Here is a 19552-nt window from a genome sequence, read left to right as displayed (position 1 = left end):
CGTCTCAGAGAAAATGATCCTCAGTGTTGGTTTAGGGATCTTCTCTGTGAGATTGTTTTGTGTAAAATGACTTTGTATTGCTTCTTCTCTCAAATGGCTTGAAACACTGCATTATCTGTGTCCCTGAAGAGGCTGTTACTATGGTGACAACACGTCAAAATTGTAGATGTCAATGTCAATTCAGTGTCAGGCGCATGGACATACAGATATGAGAACATAAACACGTGAGTGTGGAGTTCAGGCAGATTTTTAACATTTTAAGAGTCCCACAACAATGCAGAGACTGTTGAATGACTGCTGTCATTTTTTGGCTTGGGTTAACATATTTGTGCATGTAGCTCTCAAAATCAAGATGCCTCACCTTTTATCTGAAGAACATCCATCAGGGTGTACCTGAGAACTATTTGTGTTACTGTTTTTGGTGAATAAACACTGTAATTCTACTTTTGCAATTGTGTCACTATACTTTTACCCTTCAATTTAAAATATGTCTTTTAACTCAAGTAATCCCATTTCAGGCTGATATCTAAAAGACATGTTCAGACTTAAACTAAGACAGCTGTGACTGACTCCCTCCTATAGCGCATGATTGAAAGGGTGGTTTGTATACTCCACTAAAATAATGACAGTGATGTAAGGGATTGTAAGGATTCAGATGTGTGATACAACACAATCTGTATTGCTAAAACAACCAGAGTCCTGAAAAGCCATGTAATACCGGGAGTCAGAAAACAGAGAGTAGGTGGTTTTGTTGGTAGGTAGGGAGCAGGTTAAAGATGCTCCACCACTCTCTTTCCTGTTATCCCAATGGCCTTTTAGCGGCATTACTCATTTTAGGAGAGACACACTCGTGTTACATAAACTGATGCTAGAGAGTCTGCCTACCATCTAAAATCCTTGCAAATCCTCTCCATACCTGTACATTTTTGCAAAGTGCTACCAATGCAGTTCAGTTTTCTCTCTCGAAAGTGCTCAGATGCAACATCCTCACATAAGAGTATGTTAATATTATATGATATAATTTAGTGGTGGGCAGGTAACTTTGGAGATTGTAAATACGTTAAGAGCATAAAATCCATATTACTCACTTCAAAAAAGTGTTTATTTCAAGACCAAAATGTTAGGAGTTCAGGTTGGTACAGGTCTGCTCCAGGAGTTCATTGATAATTACAGTTTTAACTTTGTTTCTCCCTTAATTCTTTCTCATTCCAGGATATTGACCCAAACACTGCAAAAAGAGACAAAACATTGCTTAGTTTTTTCCACAGGTTACATACATTAAAAACTAAAACATAAAAACATGTCTGTAATATGAAAGGGAATCAGTAACTGATATCCAAAACAGGTAAACAAACAAACAAACAAACCCATGACCACAGTTGTATGTGTTATTTACTAGACCATCAGAGGTGGAGACTGCAAGTGTGCAAGGAGAATGTTTTTTAAGAGATGTAAACCGTTCTTATTCTGGGATCAGATGGCCTCGTTCTGGCACCAACTTCCGGATGGATTTTGAGAACAAATGTATCCTGCTATGTTATCGTTCAAAGCATTGAAAATGATGAAACTGTTATCAAACATTTGCTGCACTAATGCACACATACACACAGACACACACACACACACACACACACACACACACACACACACACACACACACACACAGAGACACACACGCGCGCGGACAAAACCACACACCCCTCCTTCCTGCATCATAGCCTGCTGTTACCATCACACGTTCACGTAATACTCCCGTGAACAAGCTGACTTGTTGGAAATGCTAGAGGATCCTAAATCTGTCTGCAACCAGGCTGGCTGTAAAATCAGTGGAAGAAAAAGTGAAGCTGCAACAGGGAAAATATTAAAATATTAAACAGTGGATTGGATTGCATTATCCTACCAGTTTACCTAACTGAAGGTAAGTGAAACGCAATTTGCATAATGTTTGGTTTACCGTCAATAGATTGCAAAGCACAGCTGTGATAAGCGCGAGAAGTGGAGAATGTCGCGGAATGTTCTCCGAGGTTTACATTTAAACATTTTAATTAGTAAAGTCGTCCTGGCGACCTCGTGTCCTCGCGTAATAATGGACGCAGTATTTGTTTCGAAAACTTTTGCGGATATGTTTAAATTTTGGTTGAAATATCACGTGCCCGTGAGGTTTAATAAACCTGCAGCAGAGTTTTCTCCAACATCACTCATACATGGATGATGCACAAATACTGTTTATTCAAACTGTTAAGCTGCTTGAGCTGTAAGGTTGTCATTTCCACACTGAAATTGCTGTTACCGTTTACGCATACTTCTGCTCATTACGATGCGCTTAACAAGTCCATTCATAATATGTGCTTTAGTTCATAAAGACTTGCTCAAACTGTGCTTCAGATTGACATAGGGCATGCTGCTCATGCTCTCAGACTGCAGCATCTCTTCACATTTCATAGTCTCGCGTTGTCTCTGCCTCCTTGGCATTATTTGTCATCAGTTCACACCTATTTCATACAGTCTATGATTTACTCCAAAGGAGCTTGTGATTGCAAAGCCAACTTACTTTGCCAATGTCACTGTCTGAAAGTCGCCACTTCAGACACCCTAAAATAAGTGGTGCTGTGACAGGTCAGGACAGTGAAGCTGCCTGTCCTCTACTGTCCTCCAATGACTTCAGTGTTGGAAACATTTGTATCAATCACATTGCATCATAAGGCTTGTATAGACTTCATGTAAACTGTGCAAAAAGTTTGGAGAACCCTGATGCACCGCCTGTTGGTTTGACGCAGGTGACAGTGAAGTTTGTTTGTTTGTAGCCTTTATTTAACCAGGTGAAAGCCCCTTGAGATCAAAAGATCTCTTTTTCAAGGGTGACCTGCAGGACATTAGTTACACATGTAACATAAAAACAACAGAACAACAATAAGGATGACATAAAACATAATGTACAGGGTACAGTTTACAAAACTCTATTTACAGTGACAGGTACCATGAGTATCAAACAGCATGTCACCCAGCCGAGTTTTAAAATGATGCAGGGGAACCAAAGTGCTCAGTTTTAAACATGTTTGCAGACTGCTCCAAGTTAGTGGAGCTGCACATCTAAAAGCTTTCTTCCCTAAGGCAGTCCTAGCACTTGGCACATTTAATAAAACAATATCATGAGATCTCAGGCAATACGTACTTTCAATTCGTCGAGAGATCAGAGAGCAGATATAAAAAGGTAGTTTATAAATGAACATGTACCAATGACTGAGCCTCCGTACAGTTAGTGAAGGCAGTGTCATGAGAAGGGATATTGTGTTGGATACCTTCTGCTCTTGGCGCTGAAAGCTGAAAACAAGAGTTTTTCTTGACACAAGATAATGCTTTTGGAAGCATACGTGGCCTTTTTACGTATAGCTAGTATATTAAACAATACTTTAGGATCAGTAAGCTTCTGCATGCTTTTCATTTTAGAAATTCTGCCACAAACTTTTTCACAGTCGTCACATTTGTTGGTCATAGAGTGCGAGCCTTTTTTTATGTATACGTTTTTACTGCAGTGAATGTATTTCTTTGGTTGTGGTGTGTGTCATTTTGCATTCAGTTAATTTAACTTAATTAAATGTCAGAGTGGTTTTGAGGGTGACATGGTATTTTTTTGTTATTATTTGGTTATGATTCTGGGTTTTCTTTTATAAACTGTGTTTGAGCTCAGGTCAATGGAGTTTCGGCAGTGATTCGCAGTAATGTCGATGAGTATGCAGAGAGATGTTCTGCACAGACATAACCACAGTGCATACTGTAGCACTCGGTGACCATGGCAACAAAACAACATCTGAAGAAACTGGTCAGATGGGCCAGTGATGCCCGAAGAAGAGATATGAATGGTTCATACGCATCAAAATCTTTTGTCTCGCCTTGGACTTCGAGAAAAACAAACACAATACCTTGCTTCTGTTCAAGTCTGACGTAATGTCCTTGGAAATAAGAAGTAGCTTATTTGTGTTCACAGTGAGTAAGAGCAACATTTAGGCCTTAAATGAGGAAGAACTGGCCTATTAAATGTGGCTCAAACATCTCCACCAGCACCATCAGCCTCCTGTCACAAGGTCGCTGCTTTTAAAGAGGCTCGGCTGTGGCCAAACCCACGGCTCTCTGCATGCCGCCGCGTGACTTCTCTTTGACCAAAACATCTGAGCTCTGCAATGAGTTGCACTGAGTTCAGTTTAGACTAAATCATCATTGAGTGATTCAACAGAAACTTGTAGTCTCACTTCTCACTGTGTTCAGAAGGAGCATTCAGAAGGACATTTTAGTTGAAACTTCATAAATATTCCCCTACACACGGTTGTATGCTTCACCTTGGATACTTGTGTAAAGTGTGTTAAAAGATCCTAAGCACGACTCGGCAGGCATCAGTTACAGTGTTAAAATGCTAGCAAGCACTCCAGCTGGATTACAGTGTCAATGTGAGTCTGACTTTAAAACAGTATTTATGGGAATTTGGAAATTAGGAATGATATGATATTTTCCAGACTGTGCACTTCAGTAGGTTGAACATGAATCTAATCATCAAACACATTTATTAAAATGTGGCAGTAGATGCATGTCACCCAGCTCTAAATTAAGACTTGTAATATGTGAAATGTAAATCTAGCACCTCTGTTTGGCCAATTGGTATGTTATTGAATGCCAGGACAGGAAGCCAAAATGCATCCTTCAGAAAAGCTTGAGAATAAGTGTCTGATGTGTTTTAAACCTAAGTTATAATGTTTTCCTTTTGGCAAAGCCTTATATATATCTGCAACAGCCAGAACTGTGAGGTTGTACATTTGAAAGACCCTTGTCTTGTGTTTTTTCCAACGCAATGAGGATGTAGGAGATTTTAATTGGAGTCTTCAATCTCATTGCTGTTATTTTGAACTGCATGATCCTTGTCCAAAATGTCTTAATATATCCTAGTTTTTTCACAATCCAGCAAATGTGTAAAACAGATGCCATGTCCTTAATGTTTTAAAACTCAACAGTTTATGAGAGGTGATAGTGTGACACATAATTTAGAGTTATAACAATCCCCCTCAGGCTCATCAATATTGTACTGGAACATAGAGTGAATCCATCATCCTTGTTTTTTCTAAATTATTATTAATTCAATTAATTAAAATATCTTTAATTTTTACTTCACATTTGAATAAAACAGAAATACTCTTTTAGTATATATATGTTAGCCTTTATGACCTGAAATAAGTCTGTCTAATAGGTTTTACCTTTACTAACCTTTATGCGACTGTAAAATAAACGAGACACTGATTTAATGTTTATTAAATGCAAACAGCTCTGCCTTTGTCATCGTCTACATTTAAGTTCTCTCAGTGTCGAGCTCTGCATCAGTCTGAATCTGACGCAGCATTTACATTCCCATTAATGAAGAGCCCTTCGTTCAGATCTTTCAAAAGGCAAGGATGAAAGAGCCCTGATTCAACAATAATCAAGTGCCTTGTATCTTTATCTTCTCCCGTGAAGGAGAACAGCCTTTTGTCTCCAAGATGATTTCGAATTGGGGGGTGGTCAAGTGCACACAAAATACAGTCTACATTATCATACTCACTCTTTAGTATTTAGTGCACTGTGACGCTTTGAGTCAAGCTTTTGAGAACAAGATGAGAGGATATGATTAATTGGGAGGTATAGCAATTCAATCTAATTGTCTCAGCTCATTGCGACTCTCGATCTCCTTTGCAACATAGTTATTTATTCATGTGATTATTTTTGCAATTATTTGCCCGTTCAAGATGACATTTTGGTTATGTGACCTCTTTTGGACATGTATGCCATTTCCATCAAGCAATGTACTTATTCTCTGAAATACATCATGGTTTGGGCGAGAGAGCCAAACTTATTTGCTCTCTTTAAGTAACTACGTCTCTTTACTCAATCTGGGAATTGTGCTTCTCCTGCGTACTTCAGAAAAAGATACTGCCCTGAGTTACAAAGATTGTCTGATATGAACTTAAACAATTAAGATACTGTCTGATTAGAAAAGAGTTGATATTTTTGTCTTTTCAAGTTGACCTCCAAATGCACTTAAACAAGATGGAAGATGAAAATAATAGCTAAATCTGGCATAAATCATCTCTTCTCTTAGAGGATAATGTTTTTTATACATGTTTCTTTGTTTAATATAACAAATGTTTGAATGAACTAAGGCATTTTGTGCGAGTGGCATGGGGTCGAACTTTCACAAAAAAAGGTCTTAGAAACACTGGTAGATTGTGCTTAAAATGACATAAAATATAATTAATAAATCCTCATTTCAATAAGTCATAAAATGAACAACACATTGTTGGCTCCAGCTCATGTTTAAAATCAAGGAGAAAGAGAAGAGGCATTTTGAACATAGAAGAGAGTCTTATGACTGACAGACATCAGAGGGAGAGGCTTGAGCTCACCATCTGAAAAACAACCAAAAAGTAAACCTCACCCTGGGGAAATCTTGGTTATTACTTTCTGTTCTGTTATATTTTGGATTACAGGACCAAAGTTAAATACAACACCTTATGGATTTTTTTTTTATAAATGTGTGTTACTGTGCCCTCATATCAAAAATATAAATCAATAATACTTTTGTGTTAAACAGTAGCTGTAACAAAATGGCACGAATAGAGAAGCACTTTTGGATTTCTGCAAGGACTGTATGCAGCAGGGAACTTTTAGCTAAAATGAATTTGTTTATCACTTTTTAAAACCTTTTCTCTGGCAGACACCCCAACATGATTAAGTGCAAATGTTATTAACATTAGGGGCAAGATTCTATAGAGTTTTATTTGATCTAAATGTACTGTATACTTCTCGTTCCGGCAGAAGATGTTTTTCTCAATGCATGACATGCCTGTCCTTGAGATCACAGCTAAAGTTGCATAAAATAGAGGTTGTGCAAATCATTACACACTTTATACAATTTATTTTTTTCAAAATTAGGAAGGGTAATGTTGTGATAGTTAGATAATTTCTCTCAGTCCCATAAACATAAGGTTTTATAGATGCGACTTGATATTCCAGTGATTTGTGTAGATAATGTTATCTGTCTGTATGGGGGGAATAAAGAGAACTGCATCACAGCTACTTCAATACCCTGTTAATCAAAGGACTGTATCCAAATGAATCAGAAACTCCATGAATAATGGTTTTGCCCTGCAGTATATGGATCAAAGAGAGATTGGCTCGATTAAATCAGGATCAATAAAGAGGGTAAAATGAGGAACATCAATGGAAATGGACTCTCTTTTAATAACCAAGCAGTTTACATAAGGTAACACTTTTTATATGAGCCTCACAGCAGAGATCTGAGGAGTAATGAGTCCCCTTGTGGACAGTAGCACACTGCACGGCATATACTGCCTACTGTCTTCAACTTAAAGGCTCTCTCTTGATTCACAAAACATGAGATCTTCTGCCTGACACCTCCTGCAATGTTGCTTGTGAATAATAAAGTGCATAAATAAATCATCTTTTCAACATATGTCATCTTCAAATTCAGTTTTTATATATTCATAAAACCACTTTTTATTGCACTAAAGATACTACTGGATGCTAAGACATGAAGAAATCTCTGCCTCTGATAGGGTCTTGACTGAGGCTCCAGACAGCACCTCAGTCAGAGTTTCTTTACTCCCACTCTCCTGTGCTGGCTGCCTTTTCTATTGTAAGTCTTGCCAAAAAAGCTGGGTCTCTTTTCTCTTCAGCATCATATTTCGCCAGTAATATTTAGCTGGTAGTGGTGGACTTGTTTAGTATTCTGCTGTGCAGTTGAATTAAAAAGCAACAGGCTTCCTTATTAAGTTATTTAACTGTTTATCTATTTATTGAGGCTGCAATACCTTACACATGTGGGTGAATGTAATAGCTGGTTGTTGTCTACAGTTAGAAATGCTATGTGGAATGAATGCAATAATTCACTTTCAGTTCTTCATTCTTCCTTATGTTCAGATACACAGTCAGCTATGTGACCTTGGTCGTTAGTGGAACAACTGAGATTAAGTGAGAGTGTATTTATTTTTTATTCTGCTGTTAAGTATAGTTAACTGCAGTTGTGTGGATCCAGAACAGTTTTGGTAGTTCTTGCACTGGGTTATTTTGTTTGATACTTTACCGATTCCTAGTACCAATGACAATGACTAAGCAATTGTGTAAATGGTTGTTTATAATTCATTCAGTTGTTATACCGACTTTATTAAACAAAATGTTTTCCGCAGTTGTTTGTTACAACGTACCCCAACAAATGTGAACATTGTGACCCAATCTGTAGAGCCAGAAGGCAAGTCAATATAACTCAGAGTAGTTATAACTTCATCTTTCACTGGCTTGCTATCAGAAATTAAAACACAAATCTCGTCCACAATTGTTCATCCAGAGATGGAGTTAATAGCTTTCCCGACTTTGGAAATATAAAAAAGGTAGGCAAAAGTCACAGAAAGAGCACAGGGTCAGGTCCATCTCAATATTCTCTTCAGTAGAAAGCAAACAGATGAATAATGCTACAGATGCTGCCGCTGCAGTACAGAGCTGACTCACTGCAGAGTGGATAAAACAAGCTAGTCTGGCAGAGTTCACTGAGGAAGATTATGTTATTTGAAAATGTAATTTAATGTTGTTGTGCTATTATGGTAATCTGAATTAATTTGCTAATTTTGAATAGGTTTCAGAGAAAAAAATAATAATTCACCCCAACATCTCCCTCTAAATGACTCAATGATTTACTGCATTCATTTTATGTTAAGGGCCACAACCGAGCAACAGTGTTCTTCATTTATATTATTGCCATTAACAAAATTGGTTATTTCTCTGTAAAGCATTTTCTGCTGCATTTACAATATTGAATATACAGTCAAATGTGTTTATGTTATTCAGTAAAGAGCACTCATCTCTGTCGGCTCGGCTATTCAGTTGCTCATCCGTGTGATACACTTTGTACTGTGGAAATTCACGTCTTTTGAAATAATGCTGTATTACTCAGGTTAATCTAACATGTTGCAAATACTCCACAGGTTGTCTTGTGACAGGTCATTCCCTGGCTATAGGGCACGAGCTGCCATGCCATTTGGTTGTCTGACACTCGGGCAGAAGAAGGATTACAACAATCCCTCAGATGTGGCCGACAAATATGACCTCGGACAAATTGTTAAATCGTGAGTACAGCTACGTTGTTATGCTGATAAGTAAGAACTTCAAGAAATCTGCACAAAATATGATGTATGTTTCTTCTTTCCTCTTTTCAACAGGGAGGAGTTTTGTGAGATATTCCGAGCGAAGGATAGGAACACCTTGAAAATGTCCACCTGTAAAAAGTTCCACAAAAAGGACGGAAGGAAAGTGAGGAAAGCGGCCAAGAATGAGATAATGATCTTAAAGATGTAAGTTTGAAGCTCCTTATAATAGATTTCTGAGAAACTCTCCTGAAACTGAGATGAAAAAAGTAATGATCAGCAAAAATATTTCTTGAGGTCAAGTCAAAGACAAATCTAAGTGCGGTGCAGGAGCTCAAAACCAATCTGCATTCTTAGAGTTATTCAAAAGTAAGGGTTGTGATATTTATAGACATTCATACTACAACAAATCATATCAAGGAACCAAAACCAACAATGGATGAATCCCACTGACAACTATTGAATGTTTAACAAAATCTAGATTTACTGTATTCCTCTGTGCCATAAAACTTTGATAATTTCCAAAAACAATCAACAGCTTAGACTGAATGACATGTTCCTTTATTTACATGAACATGAGCACTGCCGTTTATTTTGAGTCAACCCCACTTACACTGTCCTGCTGCAGTACTCACAAAGCACTCCAAATCCACTTTGCAGTACTGAATGTTGTACACAATACAGCTTAAAATGATTACATAGTGTGAGCTTACTGTATATATTACTCATCAACTACATTTTGTTGTTCATTTTAGTCCCACCTACATACCCTAATTCTCCCTCCTGTGCTATTGCTCTCTTTCCCCTTGTTCCTGCTTTTTAAAAGGGTGAAACATCATAACATCCTCCAGCTGGTTGATGCTTTTGAAACAAAGAAAGAGTACTTCCTTTTTCTGGAGCTGTGAGTATTATTAGATGCACTTGAGAGAAATGTTGGCACTGTAATTTCTCAACTTGTATGAAACTGTTTTTTTTTTTATTCAACATGTGTTATAACTCAACATGTGACATGTACTAAATTTGGATCTACCATCTTTTAGCGCTACAGGCAGGGAGGTATTCGACTGGATCTTAGATCAAGGATACTACTCTGAGAGGGACACCAGCAATGTTATGAGGCAGGTGTTGGAGGCTGTAGCTTACCTGCACTCTCTGAAAATTGTCCACAGAAATCTGAAGGTACACACTGCTGACACCTAGTGAAACATTGTAGCATTTCAACACAGGCCAAACATTATATGTATGAAAAACACTTTAAAAGGGGGTTCCAGTTTGATAAACACTTATTTGTTTACTTATACAGCTGGAGAACTTGGTGTACTTCAATCGTTTGAAACACTCCAAAATTGTTATCAGCGACTTCCAGTTGGCAAAACTGGAAAAAGGATTCATCAAGGACCCGTGTGGGACTCCAGAATATCTTGGTTAGTAACTAAATAAAACTAGAAAGAAAATCAATAAAAAATGAAACCATTTTAGCTTAATTCAATTCATAGGTTTGTAGTCCTACTGTAAAAACAAGCTTTGTTCCTATTGTCCGTTAGCTCCTGAGGTGGTGGGAAGGCAGAAATATGGACGACCTGTGGACTGTTGGGCCATCGGTGTCATCATGTATATACTGTAAGTACTCATCAAATAGTGAAGTTCATTTAATTTACTTTATCAAAAAACCTGTCATGCTCTCATTCTGCCTACTCAGTTTGTCTGGAAACCCACCTTTCTATGACGATGCCGATGAAGATGATGATCGTGATAAGAATCTTTTCCTAAAGATTTTGTCAGGCGACTATGAATTTGATTCCCCATACTGGGATGACATTTCAGACTCTGGTAAGAGATAATCAGTTTATTAAAAATATCATTCAAAAGTGAAAATGAATCTGCTTTTTTCTGTCATTGATGATGTATTTAAAGACTTTTTTTTTTTTTTACAGCCAAAACGTTAGTGGCATCTCTGATGGAAGTGGACCAAGACCAGCGATTGACAGCACAGGAAGCTATTGCACATGAATGGTAAAAATTAAGTAAATCAAATATTTAGACACATTTCAATATATTCACTTTTTTTTATGCAGGTAACACAAATATAATATCATAATGAAAACATTTTTCTTTCTTGTCAGGATTTCTGGAAATGCTGCCTCAGACAAGAACATCAAGGATGGTGTGTGTGCACAAATAGAAAAGAACTTCGCCAAAGCCAAATGGAAGGTATAGCTATCTCATTTATCAATATATTGTTGGTCATTTAACATTAATTATTACAGGTGTTGGACATAATATTTATTTAATACTGATAGATACTATCATGACCCAAGTCTGCAAGTAGGACTGTAGCCTACTGTTCTTTGGAAATTCTCTTGGTTTGCTACTTTTCTTTCATTACCACTTTTTTAAACTGATTAGGTATACATATACATACTGTAACCCATTTAACTTCTATTAAAATCTATGATAATCTGGTGCTGCAACAAGTCATTCTACTTAACTGCAGTTTAACATGTGTGAACATTTTACTTGATTTTAATGATTTATCCCTGAGGCAGACTGACAGCAGTATGTGTTGTAAACATAGAAAAAGAGACGGAGAGAAAGAGATACCAAGTGACTCTACCATCATATATATAGAAACAAGTATACTTTTCAAAATATAATTTCTCTCAGCCAGAGGCCTTCTCAAAAGCATCCATCAGAATCAAGTAAAGTAAAGTGTGTTATATGATACCACATTAATGAAACCCACTATTTGTTTTAATTACTCACAGAAAGCTGTAAGAGTGACCACCCTGATGAAGAGGCTTCGAGCGTCTGAGCCGGGCGATCCTGGGGCCTCCGGTCTTGTTGAAGGAGCTGCAGCTGAGCCCAGCGGGGCTCCTGCTCCTGCAGCTGGGGGCAGCAATCTCTTTGCTGCCAGCCTCAAGGCAGCTCTCAGCGAAAAGGCTCCTGAGACACAGACTGCCACCATCACCGCAGTCTCCCTGCCCAGTGCAGGCAGACAGGAAGAGCAGCCACAGGCACCGTGCAATGGTGATGTTACCCAAGTGTTGCCAGAGAAAAAGGAAGACTAAACAAATATGAGAGGAGGACCAACAAGCACATGTGAAGTACAGCCAATACATTTGGCATTATGATACCAGGTCTATGTGGTTTGACTACCCCTTAGTTTGCAGAGTTATTTCATCACATCATGCATTTAATCATGTTGCCTTCTGTATTGATTGGTCTATTGAATAGTGTTCGCTCCTCTCCTTTGTTATTTATGTTGTGTACCATGCAGTCCCTTTAATAAAGCTAGTTGCAAAGTAGCTCTTATGTTGTTTCCTTTCCCGTGAAAACTGTTAAAACAAAATGTAATTTAGTGGAATCTGCTCATCTTTATTCCACAGCTCTTGTATATAGTTGTATTTGTCACTTGCTGGTTATCAGTTTCAGAACTTACAATCCGGAGTTCATTTCTTGTAACTTGAAATTATAAGTTGAATGATTTGTTTAAAATATTTGGACAAAATGCATTGATTTTATTAAAATACTATGCTTTTCAGTAGGATATTTTAGGAGTTAAAGACATTTAATTATTTTTAAAAAAGTAAAAAAACCACATGAGACACTGATGACTACTCTATGAAGTTATGTAACCATCGCATACTATGATTAATGTGTTTTCAATTTAACACCCTGATATCTGCTGATTTACCTTTTTTGCTGTAAAATTTCAGTCAACTTACAATTTTAATTAGCAAAAAAGCACATTTTAAGTTAAGTGCCTTAATATTTGTTGCAGTAATGTATGTTATGTTTCAACAGAATCAACATGATAATAATTATTTACTGATTTCTTTGAAATGTTTTGGTGTTTCCCTTTGCCTTTCTGTTGAGTTTTAAGCTGCCGTATTGATACTTGTGTTCTGTCCTCTTTCACACACAGAAAAAACTAAATGTAGGTTGTTGTATGTGGAGTGATGTTTTAGCTCATTGTTGTGTTGTCCCTTGTAATAAGTACATTTCTGAGTTTATAGTGGAGTCCATGTACTGTGCCACTTTGTATTTTTGCAATGTATGCATGTGTATTTTTTTATTTATGTGTATTTAGCAACATTTAGCTGAGCTAACGGTTTGCTACACTGCTTGTGAATTAATAAAATGAGCAATACTGATATTGATGAAACTGTGTCATTATTTCTAAAACTACCCTTACTGACAATTGTACTATTTGACCACACAGGTCAGCACACCAACCATTTCCCTTGCATCCAAACTTTTATAGCAAACCAACATCTTCTGTATTTAATGTCAATTAATCAAAATGTTCTGTTTTCAATGAAGACAACCAATTGATCATGCATGTGAAATATGTACGGTTATTAGGGTTCAGGGTCCACCAAATTAAAGCCATAGCAAAACTTTTATCTTTGTATGGCTCTCGGGACCAACATAATAAAAAAAAACTGAATTGTACATGTTTTGTAAAGACAAGCTTGATAATAGTTGAATGTCTATTCACAATATTGTGAAGATGTTTAATCAAAACTGGAATACTTGGCATATAGACGTATTTTTCAGGCTCGTGTTGGGATAAACTTGTTTTGATGAAAAATGACCATGAACTTGCTGTGCTATTTTTATCAAGGCCTAGCCATGTACCAAACATAGACTGTACACAAATCAATTATAAAAGTGGTTGCATCCAATACAAAAATGGTTATACTTTTAAAATGTGTTAACTGCAATTTGGCCCTTCTTAGTTTTTATTTTTCAGACAGGGGTGCTTGTGGACTAATCGGCGGATAAACTGTGGCTTCAGATGGCCCGTATGGCACAACAACTCAGTCTGGCGTACCTGTACGTCAATCAAGTGGCAAAGGCCATAGTAAGGATGGATGATAGGCTAACTTTAACAAAAATTAAATTAAAAAAATATAATTTTTTTCCCCTTTTTTTTTTTCAATGCCATGCGATCTTCCCACACTACGGCCCATTCCCAAACCGCTCCCTACACCCTACACCTCCGTTTGCGCGTTCACGCGGAGGGTCCGCCATATTGAGGGCTGTTCCAAAGCAACGAGTGTGGAGCATGGATGTATAATGGTGTCAAGCCCTCAAACAGCGAGTCTGCAGCGGTGCTGACTTGAGACCGGTCTCTACATAGACATATAAATGTATATATAATTTTATATCTTTATATGTCTATGGGTCTCTACCATGGATGTATAATAAGAACTGGATACAGCGTGGGAGGCGGGGCCTCATTCATTCCTATGAGAGTTGCTCATTAGCGCATGATGATAAAATGGCCCAACTTTTGAGAGTGAAACGTCACAGATTACCCGGCATGCCTGAGAAGTACCCGTATGTGCGCTCATAGCGCATGCGCAACTTTAACCAACATGCTCGTTCACATCAAGCACATCAATTTGCGTACACGTAACAGCACCGTGCGCTCATGACAGCATGGCAATGGCTTGTTATTATGCAGTTAGCAGCTAGCGGCTAGCTAGTAATTATGCTAGTGTACACATTAATCGTTATGTACTTCTATTATGCTGTAACAGGATCTAGTGATATCCAACAGAGCTTCATTTAGCATGAAAGAATTATTGCACTGTATAGGGGAGAGAGGGGTAAGTTGAGCCAGTGGGTAAGTTGAACCACCCCCTGTAACCAAGCAACGCCTTATAGTTGTAATCACGTGACCAGAAATTATGCAAGCTCCTCCCATTTCTCCTTGCCTGTGAAAGAGAGATCCTCATTGTGTTCTGGTAAGTAAACATTTTTAGAAAAAAACGTTTTTTGCTTGTCAAAGTACATTTTCTAGATGTCAGCTATATCGGCTGTCATGTCAAAAAAAAAGTATCCAGGTTTAAACACTTATATTGTATATGTTGATGTGTTAGCAGTGTATTAAACCATGTGAATCATTAAGTCAAATATGACTCTGAATTGTAATGCTAGCCTATTTTTTCTAAAATGGTGGCTATGGGGTGAAGTGAACCATGGGCCTTGGGGTAAGTTGAGCCAGTTTTTCAATGGAGAAATGAATGAAAGTAGGCCAAGTTGATAATAAGAGGTCATTGTAGGCTACATTTAAAGTTGAATTTACCCTGTGTTTGATTGGTAAGATGTATGAAATTGTATCACCATTTGTATGATTACTTTTCCTTTTAACATGTTAAAAAAAAATCAATCAATTCAATCGAAATTTATATTAAAAATATTTGAAAAACTAAGCTGGTATTTGGTTTGTTATTTATTGTTTATAGTTACCTTTAAGATTTGTCGTAGGTATGCCCAGGTTTGAACAGATATGCCCAAGTTTGAACCGTGGTTCAACTTACCCCCTGACCTGGATCAACTTACCCCTACATTGGGGCAAGTTGAGCCACAAAACTTTTTTTTTTAAAGAAGTAATATTTTCACTGCCCTTGATCAAATATTAATTCTTATCATTGGCATTGATAGGAGACATCCTGAATTATAGGTGTGTGTTTTCATTTTTACTATGTGTCATTTGTCCTTGCTTAGAGGACAGCATAACTAAAAAATGGCTCAACTTACCCCACTCTCCCCTATATATATATATATATATAAGAAGCTACAGGAATGTTAATCTACGTCGGTAATATTAACTTTATTTAATACAACATTTACGGTACAAGATTTACATCATACAGCCCATGTAGTATAATATTTTACAAATGATGAATTACAGCAAACATGTGCAATATATCCATTATTACAGCTCCGTGGGCTGGCAGTAAGGCGATATGGGTCCGTTGTTATTGTGCATCCATGGGTAAAGAGAAACTCATGTAGTGCTGAACACGTAACTTGAACGTGCCGGGCAGCGCGGTCCCGTGGGTTAGATGCGCGTTCATAATGCCGAGGGAAATAACTCTCAGAATAACGTTATTAGCACATTGTTACAACTTGAGGAACGAATGTTTTTAATAAGGGCTATACAAGTGTTCATACTGGGTTGTTTATTTAGTTTAAAAAAAATTATCCAACGAGTTACAGACCACTCTTTCCCCATGCAAGTCAATGGGAAAAAGTGTTTCCGGGCCTGGCAACCAAACGGATGTGCAGTACCGCCGTTTGGCCAGCACGAATATTTCCATCTGAGTCCGGCGCACTTCCTGGGGGCTTGGGCTGCAGTCGGATAGTTTAAAAATCAGCTCCTAAGTTCTAACCCTATCGTCTATTCCTTGACCTCTGAGTGAAACGTCACGGGGTTAAGGGATAGTGGATAGGAGAATTCAAAAGGACTTAGGAGAAGAGACTGCGGTACTTTAGAAAATCCGAATGCACTTTCACTATCTGACGTGTTTATGATGCGCCAGCGGACGTCATTGTGTGCGTCTGCTACTGTGGGGAAACCATGGAAACCACAGTTTTCTATACAGCGGACTACAACATGGATGTTTAATAAGAACGAGGGACTACTGTGAACTCATCTAGAGACTCTGCACCGTGCTCTGATGCTGCTGCTTTGCTTTATGAACGTGGACAACAGAGAAACATATTCTTCAGGACCAAAGTTGGAATTGAAATACAAAAGGAAAGTGAAACTTCTGCTCGTCCCCCTCTCCCTCCGGTCCACATTAATACAAATGATCCCAATAGGCCTACGTATGATTGTATGAACTAAAGATCTTAAAATCAATACAAATGTATTTATTATAAACGTTAGTCCTTACCATCTATCACTGTGTATATCACCATTCAAACATCTTTTAAAAGTTGAACAAACCCCACACAGCTCAGTAAAGACTGAAATGTTGACTTTATTTGATAATTTCAGTGAAAACTAACGTTCATATTTCTCTTTTTGATTATAATACTGATGAAGGTTCAAAACAAAGCACTTTGGCAACTTACCACCTATGTTTTAAAATGCTTAATAAGCACCGTAACTTTCATGATATCATTTCTCGGTCATAATCGGTTGTTTCCGTGAACGGCCGACTGTTGAGTGACGGCAAATGCTGCGGCTGCAAGGCATTGTGGGGCAGCATTTTCGCTTCTCCTGTCGGTTAGGAAGGTCCAGTGGTTCCTAAGCTAAAGGAGGTTATAAAGGAAGTTTGAAACCTCCTTTCCTATCATTCTCATCATTCTAGAGAATTCGAACGGCACTTATCATGGCTGCCACTGAGGGACTTCCGGGTCATTTCACTCCTTTAGGAAGGTTCCTAAGCTAAATGGACTATTCGACTTCAGCCCTTTCGGGCCCTTTCTCATTTCTCGAACTCCCCTCCTCGACTCCCCTCCTCGACTCCTATCCTCGATACTTAGTCCCGCCCACAGGAGATGCGAGCGGAGGAGCCGAGGAGGGGAACCGAGGAGAGAGGAGGGGAAGCAGCAGGCGGTTAGAGAAATGAGAACTCCTCTCCTCTGAGCGGTCATTTTAAAGAGACGTCCATTAATGATGACAGGAGGCACAGCAGCCCTCTGTCTGATGGACAGATGTGTTCATGATGACTTCTATATTTACTTTGATTCATTCACAGTGCAGTATAATGAGACAATAACAGGCTGCGGACACACACACACACACACACACACACACACACATATATATATATATACAATTTCAGAATCAAACAGAGCACTCTCATAATAATAACGTAACACTATCGCAGACTGGATATATCCCCCCCCCCTCTCTCTGGTCGCTACAATGAGGAAATAAATTACGGGCCAAAAGTTTTATTTACAAGTATTAAAAGTAAGCAGAGGACACCAAACCAACTGAGACCTGTCTGTCCGCTGCATCCACGCACTGTACAACACACACACACACACACACACACACACACACACACACACACACACACACACACACACACACACACACACACACACACACACACACACACACACACACACACACACACACACACACACACACACACACACACACACACTGTACCACACAAACCTACACACTGACTGTACCACACACACCTACACACTGTACCACACACACACACACACACACACACACACACACACACACACACACACACACACACACACACACACACACACACACACACACACACACACACACACACACACACACACACACACACACACACACACACACACACACACATACACATACAGTTCCTAAAACAGGCTACAGCCGTTGTGTATTTTATTATGTGAAGCACTAAATGGTTTTAGAAATTTTTAAAATATCGACTCCTTGTAGATATCTACTAAACTAAAGCAAATAAAAAGAGTAGGCCTGTTATACTGAGTGATATATATTATACACACTGCTCTGCTTTCTGCACGGACCTCACAGCTGTTCTCACTGTAAACATCGCGTCGCGATGAAAGCAGTTAATAAAATAATATCCAGGGGATGCATGCAGAGCTGTCATTGGCTGAGATAAGTCCGGCCGTGTGTCACATCTCTGTTCCCGGAAATGCATCCACGAAGGAGCCGTGGAGGACCGTGGAGGACCCATCAGTGTATCCTCGGTTATAGCTCCTCCAGAGAGCCTCCTCGACGCTCGATCCTCGGTCCTCGAAGTGCATTTAGAGAAATGAGATGTCCTTCAACATGGCGCGCTGAAATTCATTTCCGGGTCACTACCAGAGGACCGAGGAGTCGAGGAGGGAAACATATTCTCATTTCATCAAATCCCCCTCAATCAATCCCCCTCCTCGACTCCTCGGTCCTCTGGTAGTGACCCGGAAATGAATTTCAGCGCGCCATGTTGAAGTACATCTCATTTCTCTAAATGCACTTCGAGGACCGAGGATCGAGCGTCGACTACTAGTGCAGGTGAAGAGATGTCGATGAAAAGACAGTAGGCTTGTTACGCGTTGCGGCTCGCCTCGAAAGTAGACGAGAATAGCCGATCGCAGCCGGGGGAGGTCTCAAAAAGCTCGCCTGAAGTCGGACAGCGCGGAGTCCGCTTCGTCTTCTTCTTCTTCTCTCGTTTTTTTGGCGGATTGCAAACAACTTTAAGGTGCATACCGCCACCTCCGGAGTCGGCTTGACTCGGTTTGCATTTATAAAGAATGCACACATGTGTTTAATCGTTAATGTCAGATATGTACGAAGTAAATACATTTGTTCCTGCTCAAGATTAGATTCAACTTTATTGTTATTGCACATATTACAGGTACTGAGACAACAAAATGCAGTTTAGCTTCTAACCAGGTGCAACAAGCAGTAAAGTGAAAAGGAATGTACACAATAGACAGAATAAAATATAGAATGAATTGAATGATGAATAAACAGTGAGGGGTATGAATACACTAGATATCAGCCTGTGAGCAGTATGAATATGCTAAGATATATAAAGTATGAAAACTGTAAGCAGTGCAAGTATAGTATAAAATATATAGATATTAATTTCATG

The 19552-nt window shown here is 38.6% G+C and overlaps 1 protein-coding gene across 1 annotated transcript; it reads left to right on the top strand.

The window, feature by feature from the left end:
* The first annotated feature begins 1710 nt into the window (after positions 1-1710).
* Positions 1711-13332, top strand: LOC117446931 (caM kinase-like vesicle-associated protein). Its single transcript, XM_034083454.2, has 11 exons — positions 1711-1918; positions 9018-9158; positions 9252-9383; positions 10003-10077; positions 10217-10355; positions 10480-10600; positions 10721-10796; positions 10876-11006; positions 11111-11189; positions 11300-11387; positions 11942-13332. The coding sequence occupies exons 2-11, from the start codon at positions 9064-9066 to the stop codon at positions 12242-12244; spliced, it is 1239 nt and encodes a 412-aa protein (XP_033939345.1). The 5' UTR covers positions 1711-1918; positions 9018-9063; the 3' UTR covers positions 12245-13332.
* The last annotated feature ends 6220 nt before the right edge of the window (positions 13333-19552 follow it).

This window comes from Pseudochaenichthys georgianus, chromosome 5, assembly GCF_902827115.2.
Source record: "Pseudochaenichthys georgianus chromosome 5, fPseGeo1.2, whole genome shotgun sequence".
NCBI classification, from domain to species: Eukaryota; Metazoa; Chordata; class Actinopteri; order Perciformes; family Channichthyidae; genus Pseudochaenichthys; species Pseudochaenichthys georgianus.
The sequence above is the reverse complement of the archived record's forward strand: the minus strand, read 5'-3'. Positions and strand labels throughout refer to the sequence as shown.